Source organism: Phocoena sinus, chromosome 1 (assembly GCF_008692025.1).
Source record: "Phocoena sinus isolate mPhoSin1 chromosome 1, mPhoSin1.pri, whole genome shotgun sequence".
NCBI classification, from domain to species: Eukaryota; Metazoa; Chordata; class Mammalia; order Artiodactyla; family Phocoenidae; genus Phocoena; species Phocoena sinus.
Genome location: NC_045763.1, coordinates 44,005,749 through 44,027,266, shown reverse-complemented (window position 1 = coordinate 44,027,266; position 21,518 = coordinate 44,005,749). Strand labels below are relative to the sequence as shown.

The following is a 21,518-nucleotide window of genomic DNA, read 5'->3' as shown; positions in this document are numbered from 1 at the left end:
GTGGGCTTCAGTAGTTGTGGTGTGCAGGCTCAGTAGTTGTGGCTTGCGAACTCTAGAGCGCAGGCTCAGTAGTTGTGGTGCACGGGCTTAGTTGCTCCGCAGCATGTGGGATCTCCCCAGACCAGGGATCGACCCCATGTCCCCTGCATTGGCAGGCAGATTCTTAACCACTGAGCCACCAGGGAAGTCCCACATATCTTTTAATAGCTCAATTGCTATCTGTGAATGAATGTCCAGGTTCTTGGTGCCTTTGGTCATGGTGAGAGAGGAGCAGATCCAAATGTGGCTCTGTGGTTACCCCCCCACCCCCACACCCCCGGGGACCCATCTTCTCTCTGTTGGTAGATATAATCTGGGTTAAGAAAAATCTAGGACTTGGTATTACTCAACAGAGTCATTGGTATAAATTTTTTCAGATGCTGTTGAATGGGGCCTGAGGATGTGCAGTATCACCCTGGTTGAGAACCACTCTTCTGGTAGATTACTTCATAGAAAACCTGACCTGAACATTTATCTATAAAAGCTGATTTAACTGTTGACTTATGGTTCTAGCTAGCAAAATTACTCATAGAATTTAAGAGAGAGACTAAAAATAATAAGAGCTACCTGGTGCAGGAAAAGAAAGCATAGAATAATTCAAAATATGGATAACTCATGTCTTTGTATCACTCAGTGAATGAGTTTATCTATAAAGATATTAGGGGTGTCTGTAGTGCTAGTTATAAAATTCACACATTGTCTATGGTGATTTCTCTTGAACTTAGGTTTCCCTAGGACACATAACACTAGGATTTCCCAGCAGGCTTCATGGGCCTCGTTGGAGTCTCCTGGAAGAATGAAATGGAAAGTGGCCTTCTCTGAGATCACCTCGCCTTCAAAGAGGTCTCAGCCTGATGGTCCTCAGAACTCGTCTGCAGCTCTGAAAACTCCAGAGAAAGCTGGAGAGATTCAGCAGTGTTGGGCCAAGGATGACAAGAAGGCTTCACCTGATGGTTGCATGATCCTGAGAACTCGAGTCCCAGCTTTGAAAACGACAGAGACTAGTGAAGAAAGAACATTTACTCCTGTCAGGGGGGGACAGAAATCCTTGGTGGTGCCTTCTGTGATTCTGAAACCAGAAAACATCAAAAAGAGGTAACTGGGGATGCTTCCCTGCCTCCCACAGAGCAAATTGAGATCCTTCACATGATGTGAAAAGTGTGGGTCACAGCTGATAAATCTGCCTGTGTCACAGAATCACCAGCTTTTCCAAAATACAGATTTCTGAGCCTTTCCCTAGATGTAGGAAATCAACCTCCAAGCGTTGGGCCCAGGAATCTGCATTTTGAGATGCTCTTTGGGTGATTCTGATATACCCAGCTGTCCTTTGGGGATCACGGCTCCAGAAGGTAATTTCCCAAACCTGAACTGCTTCACAGTCCTGGATTTCATTACTTGCTGTGGCTCTTTGCCACATTTTAACAGTGATTTTCTTAGGGTTTTGGGTTTTTTTTCTTTTAAACTGGAAGCCATTTTCCAATACATACAGTACCAGAAGATAATGCATCTAGAAAAGCCTCTGCAGTTTGACATTGGGCAATGTTTATAAATAATGGGCCGCACAGGGAATGTGACAAGCCTGAAATTGCAATGTTTCCTGCTCAGAAACTGCAGCACCTGGCTTACCTAGTTTGCTTGATAAATGCTTTGTATTGAAAATATGGCTGCATTTCTGCTAACCTTGAGTGGACAGTAAATTCATTGATATGTCAGAAATTAAAAAAGGATAAGAAACTCTGCCTAGGATTAGTATGTTCTGATCTCTAGTTGGGAGAGGTGATGAGTCTGATGTAAATGATAAGCTTTTGGCAAACTTTAATCTCTGGGTTTGAGTCAAACTTCAGTTACAAACTTTTTAGCACAGTGTGATTAGCTCCTTCCAAAGTAGCTGCAGAAAGAATAGGAGCCAGTCAGGCCACCTGACTATCTTCTAGTCCCGCTGCTGATCCCTGGTGCCCCAAACTGCTTCCCATAACCGTGCTGTGGTATCTTGCAGGGAGACCAAAGAACCAGTTCAGGATGAAGCTACCTCTACTCCTCGTCCTCGTATCCGCAGAAAGAGCTCTCTCTTGACTTTGAATCGGATTAGGCAGCAGCTTAGGTAAGACTGCTGCTTGGCAGGCATAAAAACATCCTGCCATTTGTGAAATCTATAATCCTATTTCTTAAATCCTCTTTTTATTTCTTGTTTGTTGTTTGCTAATCCATGGAAATTCTCCTTTACCTAGTATGTCTGGAATTATGTTAATTTCACATAAACGTCATAGTTTGAAAGAGGCAAGAAACACTGCCCTGGCCTTAGGTGGCTCCCAGGGCCCCATAGTCATCACACCCAGCAAGACTGTTAGTGCGGTGCCTAAGAGCATGAACTTTGATTCTGATAGACTTGGATTTGAACCTGGGCTTTGCCATTTACTATCTGTGTAACCTTGGGAAGGTTACTTAACCTTTCTAAGCCTTGGATTCCTCATCTATAAAATGGGAATAATAATAAACAAGTCACAAAGTTTTGCAGTGTTTAATGAGATAATATAAATAAAGCCCTTAATAGAGCTTCCCGGTAGCAAGAGCCCAAGAAGAGGAGCACATCTGAAACTGCTCGGTTGCAGGAGAGACTCTGCAATACCTCGAATCCACACTGATCTGTTAGGAGCTTCTTATGTAGACTTCAGACATCAAATATCAGAAAATAATGTGTCCTACCATTCAGGTTTTTAGGTAATAGTAAAAGTGACCAAGAAGATGAAGAGTTTCTGCCGGTAGCCGAGATTTCAGACTCTGACAGTGAGGAGGAAGAGGCTTCCACACCCCCTCTTCCAAGGAGAACACCCAGCAGTGTGTCCAGGAACCTACGCTCTTCCATGAAGTCATCCTTACAGACCCCCTCCAAGACACCAAAGAAAACCGTAAGGTTCTTTTAGGTTTATTTCTCGTAATTTAGAAATTGTGGTGACTGAGGTCACACAACTAATAACAGCTGGGTTTTGACCATAGGTCTGTCATATTCAAAGCTATGCCACTTGGAGTATTCATGGAGGAAAGGTTCTTTTTCTTTTTTTTTAAATTAATTTTTATTTTATATTGGGGTATAGTTGATTTACAATGTTGTGTTTCAGGTGTACAGCAAAGTGGTTCAGTTATATATATATACATATATCCATTCTTTCTTAGATTCTTTTTCCATATAGGTTATTACAGAGTATTGAGTAGAGTTCCCTGTGTATTCATGGAGGAAAGGTTCTATGTGAACCCTAGGACTGAAAATGAACCCAGTAGACAGTGATAAAATTTGAGTCCAAGTTCCTTTTAAGATACGGAACCAAATGGCCAAGAGCCAGACTGCCTGAGGGAAGGACAAGAACTGTAAGAACGGACTCCTCGTCTTTGCATTTCCCTTGAAAGCTGGCAGAGGGCTTTGTGTGTAGTCAGGGCTCAGTGGGTATTGAATCCAGGGCTGCTGAGCCGTGTCATTGGTTTTGTTGTGCCACTCAATGCACTTGAGGAATAGGGAGCACTACTAGGTTTTGGTAATGAATTGTGTAACAGAAACATGGAAGAGGTAAATGGATGTTTCTCTGCTTTCTGTGGAACTTTAGCAGAGCATTGAAAGCTATTAAGAAAAGAGGGTTTTACTGTGTTCAAACATGTTTGAGAAATGTTTGGATTAAACAAAGTTAAATTGGTTTCATTATCACATGACTTCTCAAGACCATTAACTTATTAATGTTATTGTGAGGGCATTAGTATATTAGGAAAAATTTTTCGTGGAGCATCTTGTTCTTCAGAACAATTTAGAAATGCCTAATTAGGGACCTTTCTAAAGCTGATCTCCATTTTCCCATATCAAGAAAAATGTGATTGGGCTTGGGTTGAAGTCAAAGAAAAGACCTTTAGGGAAGGAAATCCAATAGATCGGCTTTGGACGAGGCAGTCTTGTAGAATAGCTCACCTGGATGATCTGGTTTGATTGCATCTCCTGGGTCCCACCCAGAAGAAGGGATTTAGGGGCGGGGTGGGGGGGCCTCTTTAGCATAATAAGAAGTCAGAAGTCCACCTTTTTTTCTTAAAAAAAAAAACCTTCTCAGCAAAGTTTGTTATTATTTTTCTGTTTTCTCCAGAGTTAATAGATGTTAAGCTGTTAACAGGGTCTAAATGCTGTTCTGCGTTTGGGAAGAGGTGTAGAGACTATCACTTTATAGCTTGGCTACAAGCAGAGGGTGGGTAGGTGAAATGCCCCCACAAAAGGGAGTGCTTTGTGGAAACACCATGAATACTACTGGGTAGCAGGCCTGCTCTAATGAGCCAGCAGCAAGGAAAAAAAGAGAATGGTGAAATCGGTTTGTGGGCCTAAACTGAATGACCCTATGGTTTGAAGTGGAAGAATCTGGGGAGGTTTCTTCAAGTACTGTGTAGTGGATCGTGGAAGTTCTGAGCTAAAGATTTTCAAAGAAGGCTAGAGGAAGATCTTTTTTATTTATATTTTTTAAAGATGCTTTTTTATTTTAATCAGTGAATGCAACTCGTGGGGGCGGAATAGAGGAGGATCTTATGAATCAAACCCAGTTTATGCCTGCTACTGTACCCTATTTGGGCAGAGTATTTAGGATTTTTTAATAATTTGCCTTTCTTTGAAGATAGTATTTTACTTTGAAAAGTATTTAATCCATACTTTTATTCATTCTTTCCTCAGACTGACATTGTTTTCAAATCCTAATACTATAGTAAATTAGAAATAAGAAATTGTGTTTGGACGATGAACAAAATGTATGTGTAATGTAGGCGAGAAAGGGAGAATCTTGGTAATTTATACAGGAAGGAACTAAGAGGAATTCACTACCTCTCTTCTTTTTATCAGCTCATCATGAATCAGATTTGCTGATGCATCCTGGATGGAGTTTTGCTTTGTTTTTTCCTTCTGAAATATGTTCTGTCTCTCTCTTTTTTTATTTTGGAGTATAGGTGATTTACAGTGTTGTGTTAGTTTCAGGTGTACAGCAAAGTGATTCAGTTATACATATACATATGTCCATTCTTTTTCAGATTCTTTTACCATATAGGTTATTAAAGAATATTGAGTAGAGTTCCCTTTGCTCTACAGTGGGTCCTTGTTGATTATCTAAATGTTCTCTCTTTTGAATACAGCCCGAGCCCAGAACACCACGTCACGCCACTCCCCGGATCCGCAGCCGAAACCTGGCTGCCCAGGAGCCCGCCAATGTGCTGGAGGAGGCCCGGCTGAGGTGACGCCGCTTGGGGGCCCCTGCTTTCATTCAGATGAACTGGGAGTGCTTTGTAGTCATTGGTGTACATAATAAAGGTAGAGAGTAAGATGAACGTGTGTGTCTAGAAAGAAGAAACCTCAAGCAGTGTCTGGGTGAGCTACTGTGGACAGGCTCTGGGAGGAGTCTGCAGTCCACTGCCACCACTTTCTCAGGGTTGGAAGGTGATGAGTCAGGACACTGCTTCTCAGTTGCAGTACCCTTTAGAACTGCGTGGGGACTTTTTCAAAATACATAAGCCTAGATCCTGCCAGAAATCAGCTGAATCAGAATCTCGTGTGGGATGAGGTCCACCCATGTGATTTGAGGAACCTCCCCAGGTGATATGTACTCTTAGTTAGAAGCACTGAGTTGGGTGATTTGTCTGGGTAGAGAAAGGCCAAATGAAGAAGTTTAAGAATGAAGGCATTCCCTTGGATGTGAGATTAAGGTTTCAAATAGAAACTATAGATAAATCTTTTCCATTTATTATTGAGTAGATAGTAAAATGCTTCTAAAGTCTTCCTTTTCCCTCATTTACCACCAACTTTAGGCTGCATGTTTCTGCTGTACCTGCGTCTCTTCCCTGTCGGGAACAGGAATTCCAGGACATATACAACTTTGTGGAAAGCAAACTCCTTGACCATACTGGAGGGTGAGTCATGTTGAGGAAGCAGGATGCTCAGGGCAGAAGGCCCTGCTAGCGTACCACCTCAGGTGCTGTAGTTCACCCGAGCGGTCTTTCCCTGGTGTCAGAACAGGCAAGGCCATTGCTGAAGCCTATGCTTCTGAAGCAGTTTTTGTTGTCAAAGTAATTCTATAGAGTTCTGTCTTACAGAGAAAATGACACTGGCCTTTTTTGGGTGGGCACTTGGCATACAGCATTGCTTATAGAATGAATGGTTCTATATAAACAGGTCCTGCTCTGATCAGCTTCCAAGGATGGTCCTTACTGCTCCCACCTCCACATTTCAGGGGCCTCTGTCCTTCCTTCAGCACACATTCTCATACTCATAACTGATGATAGCGTAAGGCAGCTGCACAGACCCAGCCCGGGGTCTTCTCTTCTTGCCCCAGGTGCATGTACATCTCCGGGGTCCCTGGGACAGGGAAGACTGCCACTGTACACGAGGTGATACGCTGCCTGCAGCAGGCATCCCAAGCAAATGATGTTCCTCCCTTTCAATACATTGAGGTCAATGGCATGAAGCTGACAGAGCCCCACCAAGTCTATGTGCAAATCTTGCAGGTGAGCAACGCTGTTTGGGCTTTTTGTTTCGGTTTTTTTGGTTTGTCTTTTGGTCTTTGGGTTTTTTTGGCCCCACGGCTTGCAGAATCCTAGTTCCCCGACCAGGGATCAAACCCAGGCCCTCGGCAGTGAAAGCACGGAGTCTCAGCCACTGGACTGCCAGGGATTCCCCTGTTTGGGCTTTTTGGAAAATACAGTTTCTGGGTGGCACATGAAAAGGGAAAGGTTTACTTAATTTTGTGCATATTACATGTTCACAACTTGCCAAGCAGTGTCCTTTGTGTAGAGGTAGCAAGGACAAAGAAGGCAGAATTCCTACCCTCAAGGACCTTGAAGTCTAGGAGCTGGATAGGAATTTCTGGAAGCTAGTACTTACCAACATGGTGAAAACCATTTGTACACAGCGGGCATTGTGGCAAACCGGAAAAGGGGTCAGAGGTAGGCCGAAGTTTGCATCTCACTTTTTCATTCATTAGCCCGTTATCTTGGAACAAGCAACGTCCAGTTACAGTCATACACTAATGATTTTGTAGGGGTTTCTGGGGCCAGCCTGTGGCTCATTTGCATTTCAAACACTATTGTCTCTTGTTGCCTTCTCTTCTCCTTCCAGTGGAAGGCAGAGGGTAGGATACTGAAGTCCTCAGGGTGAATAGCTTCCTCTATATGCAGATTTAACTTTAAGCCCAGGGGAGTAAAGTCCTTACAGTTCACCACACATTCCCCCACCCGCCCCGCCCCACCGCAATGCAGAAGCTGACGGGTCACAGGGCTACAGCTCACCACGCGGCAGAACTGCTGGCTAAGCGATTCCGCACTCGAGGGTCCTCTCAGGAAACCACTGTGCTGCTTGTGGATGAGGTAAGGAGGTGCCCACGGAAGGACTGGAGAGGAAGTGGCGTGGCACTTGATTGCAATGTTCCGGGAGCAAATACTGGGCGGGCGGCAAGTCCTGGCTCCCTTCTTCCTTCACTTTGGCCCATTCTCTGCTGGTGAGAGGCATGTGTCCATTGATGTCCTTGCTGGTGGTATGACCTGAGAGCACCTGAAGCTAAAGCAGTGGTAACAGGCTTCCCTCCGGGGCCCCGTCTCTGTGGTTGACCCTGCGTCTCTCTCCATCTCCTGGCAGCTCGACCTTCTGTGGACTCAGAAACAAGACGTAATGTACAATCTGTTTGACTGGCCCACTCACAAGGAGGCCCGGCTTGTGGTCCTGACCATTGCCAACACCATGGATCTGCCAGAGCGCATCATGATGAACCGGGTGTCCAGCCGACTGGTAGGGCCATTCTCAAGCTGTTCTTACAGACCCATAAGCTGGGCCAAGGATTTCTCCAAAAATGAAAACATAGGAATCTAAAATAAATAGGAAAAGTTAAGAAATGTGATTTCTGAAATTCTTATAATTACTAAGTTGGAATTAAATATGTCACCATTGCATGGCTTTCTGCAAACCTATCTTCTTGGTGTTCTGCTACCTCTGCCCTCTTAAACTGCACAGAACCCTAAAGGTTTAATTATTTAAAAAACTACTTAAGTGCTTACCCTTGTCAGGCAGTGTTAGATGCACGGAGTATGGCTGTGAATGGGGCAGACACAGTCTCTGCCCTTGTGGACCTTGTGGTTCAGCAGGAGTGACACCGGGAGCCAAGCCGGTGCATGTTGTAGAGGTGAAGATCGTCCCACCCACTCTAACGAGAGCACCTCTGCTCAGATCTACTTGTAAATGATTCCAGTAGAATAGAAGATTCTTTTAAGCTAAATGAAAAAACAGTCGAGAGCTACTGCCCTACAGGATCCCACAGGCCATTGTCAGTAACAAAAGGAGCTGGAAGCAGTGGTAGTCCTGCGATGAAATGTGTAAATTGTTACATGGGACTTGGAAATCAGGTTTGGGGACTTGCAGGTGGCTTTCCACCAGGACTATTGGAGTGGGAAATCCATGAACTTGTTCCTCTGTCATCTTGACTCCCCAGGGTCTAACCAGGATGTCCTTCCAGCCCTATACTCACAGCCAACTGCAACAGATCCTGGTGTCCCGACTCAAACATTTAAAGGCCTTTGAGGATGATGCCATCCAGTTGGTAGCCAGGAAGGTAAGTCGCCTTTGGGGAGCTCCTAGTCGCACCGACAGTTTTTGCTGAGTACCTGCCCATGTGAGGCCCTATGCTGGGTGCTCTGGAGATGAAGAAAAAATTAGGAAGTCCTGTAAAAACAAATACCAAAACATAGAAACAAAATTCTGAAAAATTCCTTAACCTTATTATTGTATAACTAATTAGAAGGCTCTGAGTATGGTGGGCTTATATACAAGTGAAGATTAATTGATTCAGGGAGCTTTGTATAATCAAAAGGGCAACGTAGTGAGTGAGTTAGACAAACCTGGTTTGAATTCTTGCTCTAATACTTTAATAAGCATGTGGAAGGTTACAGAAAAGTTACTTAAAAACTTCCTGGGCTTCAGTTTTCTTCTCTGAAAAATGGGAATAATAATAGTTACCTCATAGGGTCATTGTGAGAATTAAATGAGACCATGTCTGTAATGTACCTAGCAGGGTGCATGTTCCATGGTGGATATGAAGTGTGGGATGCCTACCCACTCCAGGCTTACTGGGAGAATGCCAATTGAGATTCCACTAAGACTTCTCCGAGGCTGCTGAGGAACAACTCAGGTTAAATGTCCACCTTGAGCTGAATGAAAGACACCACACATCCACAGTATTTCAGCACTTAAAAAGAGTTATCAACTTATTTCTAGTTTCTTACTGGAAACGATGTGAACTCTGAATGCCTATAGCAGCAACACACATCTGTAACACCTGTTCAAAGTTGGGTACTATATTAAGTATTAGGCAGAGGTGAGCGAGATATGGTGTTTATCTCCAAGCTTTGCTTTCTAGGAGAGAGATCCTCAAAGTTACTATCTAACCCTTCTGTTGGTAGAGTTTTCCACCTCTGCAATCATGCAATTTCTAAAAGTTCTTTTTTTTCCTCTGAATGGTCCTTTTATATACCATCCTACTTATTTGAGGTTGTTTTCTCCCTTTTCCTCTAAGATGCTTTGTCTGTTGGTTTTGGTCTCTATCCTGCATCGTTAGACTTTCCTCAGCTGCCATTGTGGTCCGCTGAGGTCTAAGGGTGGAGATTACAGAGCTGATTGGGAGCTCTGAGTATATAAGTGGGGCTTGTTCATTGAGAGCTTCACTGAGGGGTAATCTGATTGGGCCAATTTCAATATCTTTAGTTTATTCCCATATTTTCTGGGATAGTCAGATTTCAAAGAGTAGGCTTCCCCTGTCCTGCCTGCAGGGCAGTGTTCTAGGATCAGGGGAGGTGGGCTGGAGTCAGGGAGGGTGGAGGTCTTCAAATTCAGCATGCAAATAGTAACCATCTATATTTAGTAAGGGACATCCCCTCCTCTGCAACAATACCTAGTGTTACTGGTCCAGAGACTTTTTTGTTTATCCTTGCTTGAGAGTAAATTTCTGGTCTCCTGCCATGGTACATAAGAGGGATAATCTCCGAGGCAAAGAGTTTTATGGAAACAGTACAAATTACCAAGGCACAAAATTTTCTCACAGAGCCTTAAACCCTCCCTCAGTGGCCCTAATGTTCACCAACAGCATGAAATGGGGGAGAGGTCTAGGGCAAGGGTCAGCAAACTTTCTGTGAAGGGCCAGTAGTAAATGTTTTAGGTTTTCTGGGCCATAATGATCTGTCACCACTATTCAACTCTGCCTTTGTGTTGTGAAAGTAGCCATGTATTATATAATATGTAAACAAATGCACATAGCTGTGTTACAATAAAACTTTATTTACAAAAACATGTGGTAGGCCATAGTTTGCCGACTCCTGATCTAGGGCATCCATTTCTTAACTGTCAACCAGTCCTCTTTATTTTAGCCAAACTTCCCCCTTTACCTCCAGTTCCAGTATCACTAACTCCTGAGCATTTTGAAGATTTTTAGTGTAACTTAGGTTTGTTCTTGGATTCCTCACTGCGGGCTTAGGAATGGGCTTTCTCAGTCTGCTAGGTTAACCAGTACCCTGCCACTTCTTTCCAACTTTCAGAATTATATTGTTTACTGCTCTCCAGTTGCTTCCTTTTCTTATTTAGGGTTCTTGGTCTTTAAATAAGGTTTCAGAAGACTTCAAACTTGGCTGCTGTTTCTACCCAAAACTCTTGCCTGTAATTTCAAACCTCTTTTATTTCTTAACACAGAAACACACCTATTGTTTATCTTATGATACCTGAAGTCTTTGCAGGTTTACTTCTGTCGACTGCTGATTCACATGCCTGTATGGCCTTGTTTCCTTGTTTTTTGTGTCTTGATTTTTTTTTTTTTTTTAACTGTATGCTCATGTTTCTTAAGAGCCTTATCTGAGAGTTGATTGAGGCCTGGGCTGAAGTTGAATTCATTTAGTTTGTTTGTGCTTCTGTCAGTTACTGAGGGGCACTACCAACTGGGACCAATTTTTAAACAAAATTCTCTACTTGAGGTTTTTAGGAGAACATAAATTTGGGGTACAAATCCATGTGAGGACTTGTGGTTGCAAAGACTCGGTGAGTTTTTGTCATCCTACACCCACCTAACGCCAAGGTCACAACAGGCCATTTTTCTTGCCATCCCTTCTGCATGATAAGTCTTTCACTCACCCTCATACTGGGGCTGTAATGGAGGTCGGGTCCCAAGCTTATGCAAGGTCTTTTCTTAGATTCCATGTTGGGTGGCCCCAGCTTTTTCTTTTGTCTCCCTCACCCCAGAAGCAGTCAAAAAGAGTGCTTACGGTCGCCAACGTTCACAGGTACCCTCAAAGTGGGAAGTGCTTTGGGTGTTTTCTAGTCTCCCAGGGTCACCTGTCCACTTTGATTCTAGGCCTCTGAGCAGCCCTTGAGTCCCTGCTATTAACCACTGTATGGTGCTGCTTCACACAGAGGAAAGGAGGAGTGATAGGGCGGAAACATCCCCAGGACATCCTCACCAGCTGAATATGGGAGATTAGAAGGAGGGAATAATATTCGCTGGTGCTCATGTTTCCGTCTTGGGTTTCTGGAAAAGTGATTTTTGTTTTGAATGTCTTATATTTGAATTCTGAAAACAGAAATAGACACAAAACATTTAAAAACTCCTATAATCCTGTCTGTCATACTGAGTGAAGTAAGTCAGAAAGAGAAAAACAAATATTGTATATTAACGCATATATGTGGAACCTAGAAAAATGGTACACATGAACCTATTTGCAGGGCAGGAATAGAGATGCAGATGTACAGAGCGGACATGTGGACACAGGGGAGGGGTGGGGTGGGGAGGATGGGATGAATTGGGAGACTGGGATTGACATAAATACACTACCATGTGTAAAACAGATAGCTAGTGGGAACCTGCTGTATAGCGCAGGAAGCTCAGCTTGGTGCTCTGTGATGACCTAGATGGGTGGGATGGGGGGGGAGGGAGGGAATATATGTATACATGTATTCACTTCTTTGTACAGCAGAAACTAACACAACATTGTAAAGCAACTATACCCCAATTGAAAAAAGAGTCAAAAAATAAGAAAATAAAATCTCCTATAATCCCACTTCCCAGAAATGACTCCTTTTAATGTCTTAGTTTTTGGTGTGTGTATGCCTGCGCATGCATGTATGTGTATGCCTATACGATTTGCTTTTTAAAACTTAATGTTTTATAATTGGAAGAAAATAATTACTTTGGGACGCTATCAGGCAGGATGTCATCGCCTGCGATGGTTGTCACGTGAATGATGGGGTTGCTGGCAAGCACTGGGAATATACAAACAGAAATCCTTGCAGGCAATGGTGACTCCAGGAGTTCCCGCAGTTAAATTTAAAATGCAAGAGCCCTCCTATGTCATCTTGGGAGAGAGTATAGGATTCCCCGTAAAGGGAGCCCAGGAGCCCCTCAGCCTCTGTGCACGTGGAAAGGAAGGCAGGCACAAAAGCAGAGCCATTGGCATGGGGGGTTGGTCTAATTCATCTAACCACAGATTCCTCTGGGTCCTCCAGCTTCACGGCTTCCTTCCCTCTTGATTCTGGTTCATTTAGCCATTGACCAGGTAGTTTCCAAAATTCATGACATGCTGTGAGGGAGGCTCCGGCTGTGGCTTTTTTTTTTTTTTTTTTTTGCGGTACGCAGGCCTCTCACTGTTGTGGCCTCTCCCGTTGCGGAGCACAGGCTCTGGACGCGCAGGCTCAGCGGCCATGGCTCACGGGCCCAGCCGCTCCGCAGCATGTGGGATCTTCCCGGACCGGGGCATGAACCCGTGTCTCCTGCATCGGCAGGCGGACTCTCAACCACTGCGCCACCAGGGAAGCCCCAGACTGTGGCTTTATCTCCAAAATAGGCTCCACCTCAGCCTCTTGGCTTTTTCTCTTCATGCAAGGAACAAGACCCTTGTGTCTCCAGATGGTTTAGTAATGATCTTGGGCCAAAGGTCTCTTCTTTTAGATTTCTTCATTTTTCTAATATTAAATAAAGTTGAGAATTTCTGTCTCTTCCATTCTGGAATTATCTGTAAGGCCAAGACAAAGGTGTGGTGTGGACTTGGGGAAAAGTCCCAGACAGTATAATAATTTATATATGAGCTCCCACCAGGTTCCCAGCCAGGGCCAAGTACTTAATTTCATGCTTAAGTCCATTCCCAGCCCTGCCCTTCCTTTTTATCTGAACACAGAATCAGTTGGTTTTTCTTCTGGGTTGAGATGGCAAGGGGATCTCGAGGAATAAAATGTTCCCTCTTGTAGGTAGCAGCCCTCTCTGGAGATGCACGACGCTGCCTGGACATTTGTAGGCGTGCCACAGAGATTTGTGAGTTCTCCTGCCAGAAGCCCGACTCCCCTGGCCTGGTCACTACAGCCCACTTACTGGAAGCAGTAGAGGAGATGTTTTCTTCGTCATACATCACTGCCATCAAGTAAGACGCTTCTGCTTCCTGACCCTGAACCTCCCTTGGAAGACCACTGGAGAGGGCCATGGAAGCATGCTTCCCTTTCAAAGCTTTTACTCATACAACCTGCATTTACTGACAGTGCTGTCCCTTTTCTTAAGAGGCATAGTCTAGTCAAAGAGACAGAAATGTAATCCTAGTATAATAGGAGAATAATTACCATGTATTGAGTTACACTATAGGTGTTTATGAAGTAAAGTGCTGTGGAAATAAGAAGAAGGAAGTAGCTACTTCTCTCACATTGAATGATATACTCAACCATGAAACGGGGGTGCTGGTACATGTCCAGATATAGTTGCTGTGTTCCCTTACTTCCAAAGTGTTATTTTTCATATCATTTTGAGACTTTGAGGGAAAGGGAAATCCTTGCCAAATCATATAGGAATATAGGAGGAAATAGTCCCAAGTTTTTTCCTCTCTCTTCTCTAAAGACACAGAGAAGTTTTATTTGGCTTTCCTTGAGTTGGTGGTACAGCCACTTAGGAGAATTCACATCTTCTCATTTTCTCTAAGGAATTCCTCCGTTCTGGAACAGAGCTTCCTGAGAGCCATCCTTGCAGAGTTCCGTCGATCAGGACTGGAGGAAGCAACATTTCAACAGGTGATTGATCTACTTTTAAAAAAATCCTATTTTGGTCTGGTGCCTTTAAAATATAATATGTGGGAATTTTAACCACTGTGTAATAGTCCGTCTCCATTTTGTGCCAACCTGATTATGCTAAAGAATATCAAACCAGTGCCTATTTTTATGTGATATTTAATTGAGTTACATGAGAAGAGACCTTTAGCAAATGGTTTCTGCATATTAGATTGAGGCTTTACTATGTGCCAGATACTTTTCTGGGAGTGGGAGATTCAAAGATGAGCAAGACAAAAGTTGCTGCCCTGATACAGCTTATGGTGTAGTGTGGGGCAAAGCTTTCAGAACAAGCCTTCTTTAAAAACAAATCACAACCATCACCCTGATACCAAATCCAGACAAAGATGTAACAAAGAAAGAAAACTACAGGCCAATATCACTGATGAACATAGATGCAAAATTCCTCAACAAAATACTAGCAAACAGAATCCAAGAGCACATTAAAAGTATCATATACCCTGATCAAGTGGGGTTTATCCCAGGAATGCAAGGATTCTTCAATATATGCAAATCAATCAATGTAATAAACCGTTTTAGCAAATTGAAGGAGAAAAACCCTATGATAATCTCAATAGATGCAGAAAAAGCTTTCGACAAAATTCAACACCCATTTATGGTAGAAACCCTCCAGAAAGTAGGCCAGAAGGAACTTAACCTGAACATAATAAAGCCCATATATGACAAACCCACAGCCAACATCGTTCTTAATGGTGAAAAACTGAAACCATTTCCACCAAGATCAGGAAAAAGACAAGGTTGCCCACTCTCACCACTGTTATTCAACATAGTTTTGGAAGTTTTAGCCACAGCAATCAGAGAAGAAAAAGAAATAAAAGGAATCTAAATCAGAAAAGAAGTAAAGCTGTCACTGTTTGCAGATAACATCATACTATACATAGAGAATCCTAAAGATGCTACTAGAAAACTGCTAGAGCTAATCAATGAATTTGGTAAAGTAGCAGGATACAAAATTAATGCACAGAAATATCTTGCATTCCTATACACCAATGATGAAAACTCTGAAAGAGAAATTAAGGAAACACTCCCATTTACCATCGCAACAAAAAGAATAAAATACCTAGGAATAAACCTACCTTAGGAGACAAAATAACTGTATGCAGAAAACTATAAGACACTGATGAAAGAAATTAAAGATGATACAAACAGATGGAGAGATATACCATGTTCTTGGATTGGAAGAATCAACATTGTGAAAATGACTCTACTACCCAAAGCAATCTACAGATTCAATTCAATCCCTATCAAACTACCAATGGCATTTTTCACAGAACTAGGACAAAAAATTTCACAATCTGTATGGAAATACAAAAGACCCCGAATAGCCAAAGCAATCTTGAAAAATAAAAACGGAGCTGGAGGAATCAGGCTCCCAGACTTCAGACTATACTACAAAGCTACAGTAATCAAGACAGTATGATACTGGCATAAAAACAGAAATATAGATCAGTGGAAAGGATTGAAAGCCCAGAGATAAACCCACACACATATGGTCACCTTATTTGTGATAAAGGAGGCAAGAATATACGATGGAGAAAAGACAACCTCTTTAATAAGTGGTACTGGCAAAACTGGACAGCTACGTGTAAAAGAATGAAATTAGAACACTCTCTAACACCATATACAAAAATAAACTCAAAATGGATTAAAGACCTAAATGTAAGGCCAGACACTATAAAACTCTTAGAGGAAAACATAGGCAGAACACTATGACATAAATCACAGCAAGATCCTTTTTGACCCACCTCCTAGAGAAATGGAAATAAAAATAAACAAATAGGACCTAATGAAACTTAAAAGCTTTTGCACAGCAAAGGAAACCATAAACAAGACGAAAAGACAACCCTCAGAATGGGAGAAAATATTTGCAAATGAAGCACCTGACAAAGGATTAATCTCCAAAATTTACAAGCAGCTCATGCAGCTCAATATCACAAAAACAAACAACCCAATCCAAAAATGGGCAGAAGACCTAAATAGACATTTCTCCAAAGAAGATATACAGATTGCCAACAAACACATGAAAGAATGCTCAACATCACTAATCATTAGAGAATTGCAAATCAAAACTACAATGAGGGGGCCTCCCTGGTGGCGCAGTGGTTGAGAGTCTGCCTGCCGATGCAGGGTACACGGGTTCGTGCCCCAGTCCAGGAGGATCCCACATGCCGCGGAGCGGCTGGGCCCGTGAGCCATGGCCACTGAGCCTGCGCGTCCAGAGCCTGTGCTCTGCGGCGGGAGAGGCCACAGCAGTGAGTGGCCCGCGTACCACAAAAAAAAAACCCAAAAAACAAAAAACTACAATGAGGTATCACCTCACACCAGTCAGAATGGCCATCATCAAAAAATCTATAAGCAATAAATGCTGGAGAGGGTGTGGAGAAAAGGGAACCCTTTTGCACTGTTGGTGGGAATGTAAATTGATACAGCCACTATGGAGAACAGTATGGAGGTTCCTGAAAAAGCTAAAAATAGGGGGCTTCCCTGGTGGCGCAGTGGTTGAGAGTCCGCCTGCCGATGTAGGGGACGCGGGTTCGTGCCCCGGTCCGGGAGGATCCCACATGCCGCAGAGTGGCTGGGCCCGTGAGCCATGGCCGCTGAGCCTGCGTGTCCGGAGCCTGTGCTCCGCAACAGGAGAGGCCACAACAGTGAGAGGGCCGTGTACTGCAAAAAAAAAAAAAAACAAAACAAAACCAAAAATAGAACTACCATACGAGCCAGCAATCCCACTACTGGGCATATACCCTGAGAAAACCATAATTCAAAAACAGTCATGTTCCACAATGTTCATTGCAGCTGCATTTACAATATCCAGGACATGGAAGCAACCTAAGTGTCCATTGACAGATGAATGGATAAAGAAGATGTGGCACATATATACAATGCAATATTACTCAGCCATATAAAGAAACGAAATTGAGTTATTTGTAGTGAGGTGGATGGACTTAGAGTCTGTCATACAGAGTGAAGTAAGTCAGAAAGACAAAAACAAATACCGTATGCTAACACATATATATGGAATCTAAAAAAAAAAACAGACAGGAATAAATACGCAGAAGTAGAGAATGGACCTGAGGACACGGGGAGGGGAAGGGTAAGCTGGGACGAAGTGAGAGAGTAGCATTGACATATATACACTACCAAATGTAAAACAGATAGCTAGTGGGAAGCAGCTGCGTAGCACAGGGAGAGCAGCTCGGTGCTTTGTGACCACCTAGAGGGGTGGGATAGGGAGGGTGGGAGGGGGATGCAAGAAGGAGGAGATATGGGGATATATGTATATGTATAGCTGATTCACTTTGTTATAAAGCAGAAACTAACACACCACTGTAAAGCAATTATACTCCAATAAAGATGTTAAAAAAAAATCACAAAGATCAATCCAAACACTCTGAGAATAATTTCAACTATATCAAGTAAAAGGAATCATTAGGGCTTGGGCCTTAGTGGTTTATTAAAGGTGTTTAAGTATATACCTGGGAGTTTGTATATCTGTGTGTATGAGTATGTTTTAGACAAATAGAGATGTCAGGAAAACATTTTCCTTCCAGCTGTTTATTTCCTTTAAGCTTTTCTTCTTTAAATTCTTTTTGTTGTTGTTGTTGGTACGTGGGCCCCTCACTGTTGTGGCCTCTCCCGCTGCGGAGCACAGGCTCTGGACGCACAGGCTCAGCGGCCATGGCTCACGGGCCCAGCCGCTCCGCGGCATGTGAGATCTTCCCAGACCGGGTCACAAACCCGTGTCCCCTGCATCGGCAGGCGGACTCTCAACCACTGCGCCACCAGGGAAGCCCCTAAATTCTTTTTTAAACATTTAGTCGCTAGTCATGTTTTGCCCGTTTTTGTTTTTGTAAAGCCTGAGACAGCTCTTCTGGAGAGAGTGACCTGTATTCTCTCCGGGCCTTTGAGCTTTTCCAAGGGACATGCCTTGGCACCTGCTCACTGTTTCTGCCAGGGAAAATGCCCTTATAGCAAAATTTGACTTGAATTATGACAGTCTCAGTAGGAACACTCAGCCCCTGGAGATGAGGACTGTTTGTATAACTGCGACAGTTACTAAGCATATTATATCTATTAACTCATGACAGATATTGTATATTTAATAGATAAAACTGAAGCTCAGAAAGTGAAATAACTGGCCCGGGTTGCTTATTTAGGTAATTGGCAGAACCAGGGTTCAGACCTGCTGTTGTCTGATTCCGAGGCCAGTACTACATTCTGCCCCTGTGTTTGTGCCCCAGTGGGGCACCCCTTGATGCCTTCTGGGGTACTGAGTATCCTGGAAAAGAAGTGTCTCATTGTCCCAAATGTAGAAATAATGATTGGATACAGACCCAGGACTACCTTCTGGCAGCTGACCTCAGGTTTGTTTTTTGTTTCTAGGTATACACTCAACACGTGGCACTGTGCAGGATGGAGGGTCTCCCGTACCCCACCATGTCAGAGACCATGGCGGTGTGCTCTCACCTAGGCTCCTGCCGCCTCCTCCTTGTGGAGCCCAGCAGGAATGACCTGCTCCTTCGTGTGCGGCTCAACGTCAGCCAGGATGATGTTTTATATGCACTGAAAGAAGAGTGAAGGGCTTCACAAGGAAGAACTGTGATCTGCTGTTTTTAAAGAGCCCTGTTTCCATTTCCTAAGCACATGCAATCATTGTAGCGAAGTATACTGAACAGCAATGGCTGTCATGTATTTTGCAATTTTCCGTTAAATCATTTGCTTTTTCTGGAGTGTTTGGGAAGTTTTATAGTCATTACAAACATCAAATTATAAAATGAAACCATCCCTCCTACACTAGGCCCTCTCTCTGGGTTTTATTTCTGTTAGTAGCCCTGACATTTTAATGGTAACATACCATGTATATAAATACAAGCACACAATTACGGTATCTATATAAAATAGTTCCAGGAGAGTAAGTAAGAAATTACTTATATTGGTTGCCTCTGGGAAAGAACTGGATGGCTACCTTCAGGCTTTAGAGGAAGACATTCACTGTATGTCATTATGTATCTCTTAACTTTTGAACAATGTGAGTGTAATATACTCAGCACATAAAAAGGAACTGCTGGAAATAATATCAGTAATAAATATCCCTAGTAACAAATAGCTAGAAAATGGAATTTTTAAAAAGATATCATAAAAACAAATCTTTAAAATATACTTAGATGGCACAGAATATATAAGGTACCTAGAAATAAATCTAATAAATGTAATTAGTCTCTAAATAGAAATCAATTCCAATTAAAATCTTGGTAGGGTTTTTTTGTATAACTTTGCAAGTTAATTCTGATAAACCAACAATAGAACAAACTGACATCTAAAACCTCATGTCAGCTACTGAGAAAATACATCATCCATGTCATAGTCCTGCCAGAAAGGTTTGACCTCAATCTACTGATGAGAAAATTTATCAGGTAAATCAAAATTGAGGGAAAAATATTCACAAAGCAATGATTCCTCTTCAAAAATATTCATATCACAAAAGAAGAAAAAAATGGAGAAACTATTCTAAACTAAAGAAGACTAGAGAAATGAGAGCTAAATAGCTAAGTAGACTGTAAGAACCTTGATTGGGTCATGGATTTAAGAGATACAAACAGTTATAAGCATTATTATGGACTATATTCATATTAGGTAATAGGATTATGTAAATGTTAAATTTTGTGGGTGTGATAAATTATTGTGGTTGTGTAGGAGAATGTCCTTGTTCTTAAGAGAATCATGATAAGACATTTATGAGTGAAATATAACATCTGCAACAAATTAAATAGCTCAAAAAATACATAGATACATATATTTATAACTGCTCGTAATGGACTAAGGATCAGTATCAGAATATTTTAAAGCATTATACAATAAGAAAAAGGAAAATGGGTAAATAAGGCATCCACAGAATAAGAAATATAACCAACAAAATGGAAACAGTAAAAGAAGCCTGCAAGTCAAAACACTTTCACATCTATTAAAAAAAAATCTTTCCATGGTGATATGGAACAATTGGAAACCACATGCCCCATTGATGTAAGTGTAAACTAGAACAACTGCATTGGAGATAATTTGGAAATATTTAGTCTATAAAATCCTATGAGCCCCCAATTTCACTCCTAGGAATATACCCTAGAGAAACACATGTAAACACCAGGAATTATATACAAGAATATTCATAGCACTGTAATGGCAAGCCATTGGAAAAGTGAATTATTTTCATACTGTGAGATAACATACAGAAATGAAAAATAAGTAATAAGTATCAATGGATGAAGCTAAAAAGGTCGAGTAAAAAAAGGAGTTGAAGAATATTTGCAGTGATAACAATGACATAATGTCAAAGCTTGCAAAAAAAAATACTATGGTTTGCTTAAGGATGTACACACACATAGTAGAAATGCTCAGGAATAATAAACACCAAATTCAGGAGATTGAATACCTCTGGGAAAGGGTTGTAACATGAGAGGTGGCGAGGTGGCTTCAAGAGTATTGTACTGGTTTTTCTTAAACTTGCGGTAAGTGCCCATGTATTTGTTAATTCACACAATAAATAGTAACTTTATTTAGTGCCTACTGTGTACCATGCACTGCTCTAGACACTGAAGTTGAACAAGCAAAAGCTCCTGCCTTTATGGAGTTTGCATTCTAGCAAATGTGAAATATTGTACATTTTTATGTCTTAAATGTTTCATTATAAAACATTTTGAAGTTTAATGAGAAGAAATATGGGAGTGAAACTTCCATTTTATTTCTTTTCAACATTCTTTTTTTTTTTTTTTTGGCTGCTCTACCTTATGGCTTGCAGCCTCTTAGTTCCCAGACCAAGAATTGCAGTCGGGGCCTCAGCAGTGAGAGCACAGAGTCCTAACCTCTGGACCACCAGGGAGTTCCCTGAACATTCCATTTTAAAATAGTAAAGACAGTCTCTTCTTCAGGAAATCACCAAAAAGCAATAAGGAGGTGGAAAAGCTCGTTGTCCAAGGAAACTGGAAGATAAAAGTTTAGGAAATAGGCAGGAGGAAGTGATTTGCTAGGTTTTAGATGGAAGATTCCTTCCCCCTACCCTCCAATTGCATTGCATTGCCCTACCGGATAGGGGAGTAAGAACTTGGTGTTAAAAGACAGTAAGAACTGTCTGAAGTGACTTTATAAAGAGGTGCAATGAACACTGCCTTTAAGTATTCAACCCACCTTCTGATTGGAAAAGGTACATTTAAGTGCTGAATGATTAAGAAGAAGATGGTGAGCCCCATTTCTCTTTCTTAGAGACCCAGTTACACAGGGCACTGCGGAAGATGGTGAGCAGAGAAACCGCTCCTCTAGGGCGGAGGCTGCACTATCCTCACCTCCACGCCGAGGGGCG

The 21,518-nt window shown here is 42.3% G+C and overlaps 1 protein-coding gene across 2 annotated transcripts in view; it reads left to right on the top strand.

Moving 5' to 3' along the window:
• The window catches only part of ORC1 (origin recognition complex subunit 1), a 34,205-nt gene extending 15,244 nt beyond the window's left edge, over positions 1-18,961 (top strand). For both annotated transcript variants that reach the window (XM_032611302.1, XM_032611292.1), the window contains exons 8-19: positions 765-1,134; positions 2,036-2,140; positions 2,750-2,945; positions 5,182-5,279; positions 5,851-5,952; positions 6,375-6,546; positions 7,297-7,404; positions 7,673-7,822; positions 8,520-8,639; positions 13,307-13,476; positions 14,023-14,110; positions 18,551-18,961. In XM_032611302.1, the coding sequence (XP_032467193.1) occupies positions 765-1,134; positions 2,036-2,140; positions 2,750-2,945; positions 5,182-5,279; positions 5,851-5,952; positions 6,375-6,546; positions 7,297-7,404; positions 7,673-7,822; positions 8,520-8,639; positions 13,307-13,476; positions 14,023-14,110; positions 18,551-18,745 (1,874 nt within the window). In that variant the 3' untranslated portion in view covers positions 18,746-18,961. The remainder of the gene's footprint in view (positions 1-764; positions 1,135-2,035; positions 2,141-2,749; positions 2,946-5,181; positions 5,280-5,850; positions 5,953-6,374; positions 6,547-7,296; positions 7,405-7,672; positions 7,823-8,519; positions 8,640-13,306; positions 13,477-14,022; positions 14,111-18,550) is intronic.
• Positions 18,962-21,518: the final 2,557 nt, after the last annotated feature.